At 34.8% G+C, this 12,122-nt stretch overlaps 1 protein-coding gene and 1 long non-coding RNA gene across 4 annotated transcripts in view; one reads left to right on the plus strand and one right to left on the minus strand.

The window, feature by feature from the left end:
* The window catches only part of LOC136831494 (uncharacterized), a 29,466-nt gene extending 19,629 nt beyond the window's left edge, over nt 1-9,837 (plus strand). For both annotated transcript variants that reach the window (XM_067092015.1, XM_067092016.1), the window contains exons 6-8: nt 2,097-2,143; nt 4,966-5,110; nt 9,579-9,837. In XM_067092015.1, coding sequence (XP_066948116.1) covers nt 2,097-2,143; nt 4,966-5,110; nt 9,579-9,704 — 318 coding nt within the window. In that variant the 3' untranslated portion in view covers nt 9,705-9,837. The remainder of the gene's footprint in view (nt 1-2,096; nt 2,144-4,965; nt 5,111-9,578) is intronic.
* Nucleotides 1-12,122, minus strand: part of LOC136831496 (uncharacterized) — a 162,637-nt gene that overhangs the window by 46,872 nt on the left and 103,643 nt on the right. The gene's annotated exons all lie outside the window — the stretch shown is intronic.

The raw sequence follows: 12,122 nt of genomic DNA on the forward strand, positions 1-12,122 counted from the left end.
TTTTCATTTGCATTTAACATCCACACTTATTTTCCATAGCTATTAATTAAGAAAGGAAAGAACACAGGAATGTTCAGAGCAGCAGAAGAGCAGATAGCAGTGATTACCAACTTGCCAATGCCACACTTAAGATGAAATTGAAAGCCCCCAACAAAAAAAGTTGACAGTCTCGATTTGGAGATGAACATCAAAAGGATTGTGCAACGGAAAGTTGAAATAGATTTGCTGTTTATGAAAATCATATCCGAAGAGAAACAATTTATGAGGACTAGTTTAACATCAAGAATGTATATCAGTCTGCTTGAAAAGAAACATTGGAATATAGGCTAACAGGACAAAAACCTTAGATATCTTATGATTCCTGGGATACTATAAAAAAAAAAAAATTGACAGAAGCAACAGGTACATGTAGACAAATTTCAGGGAGGAGATGAAGAAGCACAGTGTGCTAAGTAATCAAATCTAGATAATGAAGTTAAAGATCAAGAAGAGATAAGAGAGAATAATTGGACAAACAGACTGAAGTTGAAAGAGCCATGTTTTCAGGGAGTGGTACTGGTGTTATGCTAGCCCTTAAAATTATTAATGAAATGTCTATGGTGAAAAGAAGAAAATGCCTGTCAAAAGGGATAGGTCAATAACAAAACCCGAAGAGAAGAACAGTCCTGGGCACAAATTTTTTGTGAGGTCATGAATAGGACATGGGAGAGAAAGTCTGATTGATATCCTAGAAACTGATGAAGACCTGAATGTGCTTATGAATGAATTCCCAGTTTTTAAAGTTGAATCATTAATAAATAAACTTAAGAGATAGGAAACACTAGCTTATGTTGGAGTTACTGTAGAGATAATTTCAACTGAAACTGAAATATCACCTAATATGTATTCTACTTAGATTGTTATAGAATATACAATGAGGGAACAAAGCTTGATGATTAGAAATTGGAAGTCGTAGCTAAGGTACCAGTGGAAGGTGACCTGAGTGAATGGAGGAACCTGAGACATTGCTCTTACATTGGTTATGATGAAAATATTTAGCTTGCCCATTTTCAATAAGCTGGAGACAGAAACTGATAAAAAGCCTAAGAAATGAACTTGCTGGTTTTAGAAAAGGCAGGAGTTGCACAGGTCAAGTACCTATGTTAAAAAATATCATGTAGCAGTGTATGGAATGTAAAAAAATCCCCTTATGATGGTTTATCTTGATTATGAGAAGGCATTTTACAGCATCCACAGATTAATCAGCAAAACACCACATGATTTACAAAATTACCTAACAGACTGCATCATCTATCTGGAGATGGGTCTTAAAATAAATATTAGAAAGCAGAATAATGAGGAGAAAAATTCCCGAAAGGATGAAATGTCACAGTTTAGGGAATGATGAATAATAAGAAACTTTCAAATATTTAGGAACAATGACATCTAATAAAGGTTCTCTTCAGTTGAAATTTAGTGAATGACTAATAAGGGCAAATCAAGCAAAGGGTAGGCTTAATAAGACTAGATATCAAATAGAATGAAACTGTATACAAAAGCAAATTATACATGTCTAGTATAATCTGTGTTGCTGCATGGACATGAATCATGGTAAGACATTGAAACTACTGTATATCCAAAAGATTTAAGAAAAAAGCCTTAAAAATATTAGGAGGTAGATGGAAGGAAAATGTTAGAAATGATACCATTAGGAAAATTAATGAAGTTCCATATGTATACAAAAAAAATGATGAAAGGGAGATGGAGACAGCTTTAGACATGCTCTTTGCATGACCTCTGGGAGAATTGACTGTAATAATGTCACCTTGGCTCCTCTGGGCAGCAGAAAAGTTGCAAGACCCAGACCTGCTTGGATGGAAACTGTGAGGAGGAAGCTGGTGATGAGTGGATTTATATGGAAAATAAAGTACAGAAAAGACAAGATTGGTGGAATTTCACAGAGGCCCTTTGTGTCAAGTGGTGCTGGAGACAAGGATGATGATGATGATGATGCTTTTGTATGAATTATTGATATTATATACACTTTTCATGATAATGCACTGCGCAGTAATGATTATTTTTTCTTTAATTATGTCACTTTTATACTTCATTTACAGAAAGAAGCAGAGGAAGAATCACCAAATGAGAAAACTGGAAACAGCAGGTACTTTACAAAAAATTCAGATGTTAACTATTGGTTTCTAAAATGCAGATACAAAGATGAAACGGATTTTAATTATATTTTAAAATTTAAATCAAACTAATGTTCAAGTATTCAAATCTTCCTGCATTGTGGAGTAGAGATAATCAACACACACACACGTTAGCCTTCAGTATAGCACATGACCATACCTGAAGAATCATATACACGTACCAGTATTATAAAAAATATCGTCAGTGTCGAAACTTGTCAAGATATATAATGGAAAGTAATGAATCAAGATATACAATGGGAAGTAATGAAAGTGTAGACAATAATTCACAGTTCTAGCAAGGGGGACCATGTAACATATGTTTAATACACCACAAGCTGATATAGTATTATGAAAGTGACCTTGTAAACCTTCAGGAAAAGACTATTTCATTTCTTGTAAATCATGTTAAGATAATCATGAATAACAGATAAGCCCAGAAAACACTCTTGCAGTAATCATAACAGCTTAACTGATCAAGAAAAGATAAAAAGTATAATAGATATTGAATTGTGATAGCCAGTATGCCAGTTGGAAGCACTAAAATATCTATGATGCTCTTTTTTATCTAACTAATCTTAGTAATAGATGTAAGTCCAGATTTGTACAGGTTGATTTTAGTGCTGTCTTAGATTTAATTAACCATAAAGAATGCTTTTATGAACATTGTAGAATAAAGAACATAGTTACTGACTGTTTTGTATTTTAAGCAATAGTGTTTTACAAGCCTAAGACCTACTGGCATTCCACAAAGTAGTGTTTTAGGACCTTTTTTTTGTTTCGTGTTTACTGGTGATATGATTATTGATCTACAAAGTACAGTAGTGTAATATGTGGACAGTGCTACCTATACTGCATGTTGAATGAAGTTGCTGTTGGTCTTAATAGAGATCAAGATGTGGAAAGGATCAGGAAGTGGGGCATAAGCTGAACTCCAGCAAAACTAAGATTTTATTGACCAACCAATTTCACAGTGGTCTTGATCCACAATTAGCTTTGCCTATGTAAAACTTTCTTTATGATTCTGAATACTGAACAACATTTGGTCTTAACCCGGACTAGAAGCTTTCTTTTTCACACCACTAAGAAATATGTTATTTAATGTGGCCAGGAAACTAGGTGTGTTGTTTATAAGGCTTCCTGTTTCTACAGAGATACTGATACTGGTGTCACATACCCGAGTTTTTCTCTTCTATCCTTTTTGGCATTCTACTTTTTTGTCTCAGTGTCCTTGGTCTCCTTGGATCTGTATCCTTCAGGAAAGTTTGTTTTATGTGGTGGTTTTTTTTATTCCCAATGATTGATGATGATATAGATCATCACAGAAAGGTATGCTGTTTAATTGTCTTCCTTCTCTATATCAAGAGAAAACTACCGTAAGTGTCTTGAGTATGAGCATTCATATAACTAATGTGTGTTACTCCTGTTGTTTTTGTTCTCAACAGATATGCTTATCAAGATTATTGTTTACGGATGAATATTAGTTATAATAAAAACCATTATCATTGGTCAGCCATGTGTTTGTGTGTTACAATTTTTGACTCAGTGGCTTGATTAAACTACTTTATTAAATAACAGTGATATTAGTTATCATTATACTGTAGTGCTTAACACACCTTAATGGATCTCATTCAGCAGAGTCAGGCATAAAGTGTTGTTACCCAAACTTACTATGCATGATTTCATTCCCTTCTATAAATTCACCTCCAGTCTTTTGTCTCAGCACTCTTTTTTTCCTAATGGCTTAATATCTACTGCCTTCATTTCTAGTACTGTTACCCCCTGGGTTCTGTTCTCCTTCTCACTCATTATTACAGACCATTACCAGTCTTCTCCTAGTTATGCTTTTGCTGATGATTCAACAGTATGTTTATCTCAGTTCGCTTCACAGCTGTCCTCTATTGTTCCCACTCTATTATAACTCTGATCTTTATAAATATCATCAGTCTACTCTGTTATTCAGTTCTCTGATTATTCAACCTTTCTTCCCCCCAGAACATTTTGTGTTTCAGGTTATGGTACTTCTAAGTTTCTTTGGAGAGATCAAATGGTATAAATTGCTAATTATACTTTTAAGAGACTGTTTTATTTGTATGTTGTAAATTCTTTTCTTCATCACAGTTATGTTAGCATGGTATTAGCTCTCATAGTTGAGGTGGTTCTTTCTGTCTTCTATCTTTACTGTTTCAAATCAAAGGTATTTTGGATAATCCATGCCCCCGTACCCCATAGTATATCTTGTAGGCACACTGTAGATAACTAAAAGATCTTGGTAGTAACCCTATTATACCCAGCTGCATTGCTGTCACTTATAACTTTTCATCTGAGACCTTTTGTTTCTTTCCATCTAGCTGTCCAACTTCTTCAACTTTACGTTACTCCAATTTTCATTTCTCAGTCAAGATAAATCTTTTGAACAAGCCATATGAGATTCTCAGGATAATGAAATACTTTATGTTTAGTAAAAAGAAAAATCACCTGTGTAGATCCCCTTTTTTTCTGTTTCAAGTGACCTGCATGTATTTTCTTTAGTTACTGTTTTAGCTACAGTTCTTAGGGGCTAAGATGAGTTCTTTTGCCTCGTAAGTGGACTCATAATACCTATTAGACAACCACTTCCAACACTGATTCTGGAAATAAAATTCTATTCTTTTCCATGCTCCCATCGGGCATGGGCCAAATGGGGCATTATCAGCTTATTCTTTTCAAAGAATACCAGTATTGGTACATATCAGTAATTTGTGAAAAATTCAATGAAAATTTAATAATTGAAAAAATGTCTTTCATATTTCAGTAGGTTTGGAGAAGCCATCTCTCCCCAGACATGCCCCCTCTTTGAAGACGAAGAAGAGGAGGAGGAGGAGGCAGACGAAACAAGTAGATCTTTGAAGCCTGATGATCCTTATTATGAAGTGAAGATGGAAACTTTAGTCAAAAAGGTAATAAACACTTAATTAATTGATTTTCAGAGTAATTAAACTCTGCAGTACGAGATAATCGCTCTCTTAATGAAAATTTAATCCATTTATCAATCTGTACAAAAATAAATATGTTTTGGATAGCAGGTTTTCTCAGTTTTCATTTGTAACATTTTTTTTTAGTTTTCTCTCACCTAACCACAGAATTTTGGGCATTCCTTTCAGTGAAGAGTTATTTTCACACAGCTCTAGTGAATTACTAACAGGTTTCTTTTTAGAATTCAAGTTTTTGAATTAGTGTTCAGTGTTCTCTTTTTTGAGTAAAAGTTTTCTTTCAAGGACAGTTCTGCAGTTCTGAAATTACTAAAACCTCTTTTCAGGTTTCCTCGCTATGTAGAATAATCAAGTTTCAAAGAAAAATCTTTCTGTTTCACTTTTGGAGCTCATTATGTCAGTTTCTGCCAGGTTTTCATCTCTTGGAAGAATGTTATGTTCTTACTTGTTTTCATCTGTTAGAATGTCAACAGAATATTCTAAGAACTGGAAATTTGGATTTAATAAAATTTGGAAGGTATATGTATTAGGAAACATCAAAAGGATTGACTATTAAAGAATTATGATCTGTTCCCACGGAATGCAAATGCAACACAGTTTTTCTTTGAAACTGGAAAATTTTGAGAAGAAAGTAAACTTTCATTAAATTTTGTTCATTGGTTCTTGTGGTAACCTGTTAACTAAAACACACACACACACAATATGCTTCATAGTCTACTGCACACTTCAGTACTTATTGAAAGTGACTTTCTAAGTCAATGCTAATTCCATATTGTTCTTGACAGTTTTACAAAATTCACTCATCTAATCACATATTTACCCCAATATACCATAAGCCAAAATTATGAGTTTTTGTAGTGTTTCATATAAAAAATGTTTAATATTCTGAGGTGTGTAGTCACTGTACAAATGTTCTCTGCACTATTTTATTTTAGGCCCTAGCTGGGGTACTTCTTGTCCTTACTTTTCATCTCGTCTATATATTCTCCTTGCTCTCTTATAACTTAACTATGGTCATGCTCTGATTTTGTCACTTATTGTAAACATATCTTTGTGAATGACAAATTCGACTAAAAATTTGATGCAATGGTATGGTTAAGTTTCTCTATAATAATAATAATAAGTGGTACATGTATACCACAAAACATGTTGGTGATATAAGAAAGGGTCTAACTGGTAAGTCCTGACCCCAGGGATATTAGACACCAGCACTGTTCTGAAGTTTGGAACAAGGTATCTTCATTTTGCATACTTTTATAGGGGTCACTGGTGACAGAGGCTGCCCCCAAGGCATGAAGAGTCTGTATGAGGATAATAACAAGTATTGTATTCCACATAAAAAATGAGTGATATAAGAGGTCAAAATGGCAAGTCTTGACCCAAGGGACATTAAATACTGTCGTGAAGCCCAGAACGAAGTATTTTCCTTCTACATACCTACTTAGGGACTAGTGGTGAGAGAGGCTGGCATCAGCCAGGATGACAGCAAATATAAACATGTGGTTCATTACCTGCAGATTGTCATTATTGCACAGAAAAAATAATTATGTGGCTACACATTGTACTGTATGGAGTAAGATGATAATAATGAAATAGAGTTCCACTTAATCCATACTGCAGTTGACTCCAACAAGTCTGAAAGTTTGTGTACCATACCCTAGCAAAAAACTTGACAGCAGATCCAGTTTTATGTATAACATGGTAGCTTATGAAACAGTTTTCAGTTTACCTGAGTAACCAAATATACAGGCAGCAATGATAAATATTGTTAATTACTATAGTCAATTTTAGTTTCCAAAAATAAACACTTGTAGGCAGTTAATTTATTCATTTATAAATTTGCTGAATGTTATTTATAATGCTCAAACATTGCCTTTCACAGAACAGAGTAGTTTACACAACTGATCCACTGTACGTTAATTACAGAATACCCACATCATATTTTGACATATTATAAGGCTTAGGTTACCTTTTCCCCTATTCGAGAATTGCTGTCGTAAAATATGTGGCATTAAAATACTGTTATTGTTGTGGTGGATTACTTGACACAATACGAATGTCAGAAGGTTTAAAAGTTGAATGTTTGCAGATAATGTCTGGACTTAATTCCTTATTCCCTACCCACTGCACTATGCAACACACCCATATGGTTGGCAGAAATAAGTTGTTTGTTTTATTTGTTGAAGCTTGAACCTAAGTTAATTAACTGCATTCTTCATTACTATCTACATATTTGGCATTTAAATAATACTGGCAACTGTCTCCTGAGCTATCATATTATTATTATTATTATTATTATTATTATTATTATTATTTCTGGATATCTCTATGTCTGCTATTAGACAACAAATCCTTTACTTTATCAAGCAGGCTAATCCTGACTCAGTCCCAAGAGTTCATGATATTAGAGCTGTGCCACCTCCATTAACTACTTCCATTACATGAATTTCACGGATCTTACCAAATACACTGGTTGGAAGTCACCCTTGGTTTTCAAACGTCACTATTTGAAATTTAGAAGCTCTTAAATTCTCAGCAGTCGCGGCAGGGAACGTTGTCCCTCCCTCTGGTTCCCTTTCTGATTCCTAGTCAATTCTTTCTCCACTGCCTCAGTTATCCCCTTACAGTCATTTCAGTCAGGCGTGCCTTGTCTTTCTAACCTGACCGTGTTATCGGTATTTTTGTCTAATTGACACATTTATGTTATAATGTTTTCAATTTTGTATAGTTATTTTGTTTAAGTATATTTTTTTTATATTGTCATGTTAATTTTAAGCTCCCATCAGTTTCATTTGTACATTATTGTTATTATTGCTAGCAATTAAAAATTTTTTTTGGTGGACCTTTGGTCTTCTGTTACCCTTACTTTTTGTTATCTCTTACAGTTTAAGAATGATATTTATTTCTCTGTTAATTTTCACCGGCTGACACGGGACCCGATCCAGAAAAGGGATTTTGACAAAGGAAAAATCTATTTCTGGAGAGGGGACTGTGTCACCCGGTGACCCACCTCTGTCATGTGTCGTGTCCCCCCCATAGTAAACATCATTCTGGTGGGGTGATGCTTTCATGGAATGCGACTAGCGGTGATTTGTTACTGTCCGCGAGTGGTGCATGGGTTTGTAACGGCACCTCTCTGTGGGACTTTTGACTTTGGGATCTCTATAGGATAAGGTTCCATGTTTTTATAGTTTACCCTTTTCCATACACGACTCCATCTAATGGAGCTCGCTCTGGGGTAGTAACTCCAGCATTTCATTTAGCTTTCTCTGGTATCTAGCAACGGAATTACCTAGAAATAAGTGCTGAATGGACTTTTGGGTGACACGGTCCCCTCTCCAGAAATAGATTTTTCCTTTGTCAAAATCCTTTTTTTATTATTATTATTATTATTATTATTATTATTATTATTATTATTATTATTATTCAGAAGATGAACCCTATTCATATGGAACAGGCTTCCAAAGAATATGGTGTTCATTAGGGAGAAGTAAGAGGAGGCAAAGGGAAATATAGAAAGAAGAGATCTCACTTAAAAAAGAAAAAATAAATAGATAAAAATGTATTAAAATGCAATGGAAAGTATGTTAGGGTAGCAACGCATTGCATCCTTGCTTGAAATTTTGAAGTTCCAATTGCACGACATCCTCTGGGAGACTGTTCCACAGTCTGATGGTGTGAGGAATAAAGGACCTCTGGAGCTGAGAAGTTTGACAGCAAGGCACATTTACTGCATATTGGTGCTGCTGTTCAGCAAATCTGGTTGCTCTAAGGGGATCAGGGATCAACTGAGAAGTGAAAGATCTGTAAAAATAGAATTTACGAAAAATTGACAAACAAGAGACCATCTGTCAATGGTCCAAGTCATAACTGCTAATATTAGGTAACAAAAACCTACCACCACAAACAACTATGTCTAAAAGAGATAAATCTCTGGCAAAAGCAGACATCCATACATATTAACCAAAACTGTTCCCAGGGTATGATAATGAAACTCTGAGACTTAGTAGCTGTGAATACAGTGATGAGGGTTGTGACTGTGGAGTGTTTGTTTGCTGAATACCTGCTTAAGCAAATGAAGCAATGGGTGTAAATGCAGGTGAGACCTGCCCCAAGAGGGAGAGTGCCAAATCGCTCACATCAAATCAAATGTTCTGATTACTGAACTCTGTTCTCTGCCTGTGATCAGCTTTATTTATGAATCAGTTTCTGTGAGTTTCTTCAGTCTTTAACATTATAATTTAATATTCTATCATGTCACCATGTTTGTCAGTACTGTAGACCTGCAGACTGAGAAAGTTTTTCAAGCAGTGTTTTATCGTATGATTATATCCTGTATTATTTTATTACAAGTAGTATACAGTATTACTACTGTTTCAGAATTCTTTGTGTTGCTTTAATTGCTCTAATAAGCTTTATTATCTCTCCTTTACAGATAAAAGCAAAACAACTAGAAATAATCCCACAAGTTTCTTCAGTACCTGGTTTTAATCCGTTAGAAATCCCTGCTGAACTTTTAGTGAAACCAGCAGGTACTGCTTTAGAACCTCACATGTCTTGAAAACCTAATTTGTTGCTTCAAACTTTTCAAAAGGTTGACTGAATTTCAATTTCTTTGAGATGAATACTATTATACTTGTCTTACAAATGTATCAAGAAAAATTAAACATTTTAAACAATATAATAATTATTTTTACCTACTGTATACCTTTACCATACCTTTACCCCAGTCAAGGGTGTCCCAGGTGATGAATAACTCATTAAGCCACCAAAGCAATAGTTTGTGCTGAGTAAGACCTTCCCCTGCTAGAAGTCCTCCATGTCTTACACCAAGAGCTTCCACTTTTGTTCCCTACCAGCAGACGAGGGAGAGCATCAATCAGAAGGACTGGGGGCACTTCTAGTTTATAGTTATGGAAACTAAAAGCCACTGTAAATTTTGCAAATATCCATACAGTTTACAGACTAGCTTGTTATACTTTTCTGCTCCTGGGAAAATTGCCTTGGCTTGATGTTAAGATAACTGAGGGCAACTATTTTAACCAGAACTGGAGAAGCTAGAAGAAAGTGAAAATGTCATCCCATGTGTGAGGCTTACTGTAAAATCCAACCACTCTCCTTGAGCATGGAGAGATGGGCAAGCAAACGTCCCTCCCTCTTATACTGCTCAGTAAAAAAAAAACACACGTAGTATACAAACACAATACACATTTAAACTACATTAAGTTTTTGAGGTCATGTAATTATTCATATTAAAATACAGTGTATCTTTTGTATAACAAAGACTGAAAGCACTTGCTGGCTTAATAATGAAGGACCTAACACTAGGAAGCATAACTGATTACATCAAAACTGAATATACTGCATTTTAATGAAGTTACCATGGGTTTCTGATAATCTAAATAATAAAATGGCAAGACAATACTAAGCTGATGTATTGTACCATTAGCATGGTTAAAAAAAAAAGTTTACGAGAAAGGGCGAACTGCAGGGAGGTGGTGGAAATGCTGGTAAGAAAAAATGTGGACACTGCTGCATTCAGGAGGTATGGTATAAGGGAGCTAGCACAAAATTTACTGGTAGTGATGCAGATAAATCTACATTCTGGTGATATAGTGGTAAGACAAAACGACATGGGCATACTGGTTAAGGATGACACAGCGAGATGTTCCAGAAGTAGGGAAATTTAATGAAAGAGCAATGAAGATTAAAAGTAAAAGGCTAAAAAGTGGGTTTAGCTAGAGGTCAACTGGATGCTGCAAACTACCTTTAGTAATCCCTTCAGTACACCATGTGAGGTGCACTGACACTAATCCCACACAGGGACAGTTCAGTTGACAGCATAATTTCACCACCCTGAATCAAAACTGCACAGTTCTCATATGCATTTCTTATATTTTTTATGGTGTTCTATTATTCTCTTTTCGAATGAATTTCTGATGGCCCATAAGATAATGAATATCAGGCTATCACTGAATACAAATAAAGAGCTTGGGGATACTTGACAATAAGCTTCACGTACCCAATAAATACTGCAGCGTCTATGACATATATCGTGCAAGATAAAGATTAAAATGCCAGATATTTGGATATGAGCAAGAGAAATGTGCACAAGACCCTGTATGATACATGAGTGGGAAAGACCACAAGGTAAAAATGTGATTCAAATGAGACAAATTATGTATCTTGCCAAGGTCCCAACACAACAGGACACCCACTATGACAGAAGGCCAAGTAAGGTAGAAGAATATAAAGTACAACTGACCATGGATTACATCTGAAAAGGAGTGTTTTCTTTTGAACATTCAGTGGGAAGGAATCGAAACTATTGAAATGTGGGAACATATAACAGATAATCAGACTGATATACTACTAGTACTTAGAAAAACCTGACTGAGCAATGGCATAAACGAAAGATAAAAAATGAATTAAATGATACAGACTTCACATGAATTTTATCTACCAAGAGTAGGGAAAGATGACTGGGTAGGTGTTTGTTCTCCTAAAGCAATGAGAAAATATAAATATAAAGACATCTTACGAAAACATGAAGATCAGAATGGTGGTGCAATATAGGCTACCAGTGCAATTCAAAAAAGCAGTTAATATCTTCACTGAGGAATACCTAAAAACATACGATAATGAAATAACGTAAACTCATTTGTTGACTTTCACATCTGGATCGATGACTGTGACATCGAGGAGCAAAAGATTAAATATGTTGAAGTTTCAGCGACATGTGTAAGTAAAACCAAACTGGTAAAGTGTTTAGAAGCGACATGTGTGAGTAAAGCTAAACTGATAAAGTGTTTAGAAGTACGTGCAGCTTGCAACTTCTTGCACTGTCATAACCTGACTACCTTTAACACAAACCAAAAAGATATATATATATATATATATATATATATATATATATATATATATATATATATATATATATATATATATATATATATGTATGTGTGTGTGTGTGTGTGTG

The sequence above is a fragment of the Macrobrachium rosenbergii genome, chromosome 48, assembly GCF_040412425.1.
Source record: "Macrobrachium rosenbergii isolate ZJJX-2024 chromosome 48, ASM4041242v1, whole genome shotgun sequence".
NCBI classification, from domain to species: domain Eukaryota; kingdom Metazoa; phylum Arthropoda; class Malacostraca; order Decapoda; family Palaemonidae; genus Macrobrachium; species Macrobrachium rosenbergii.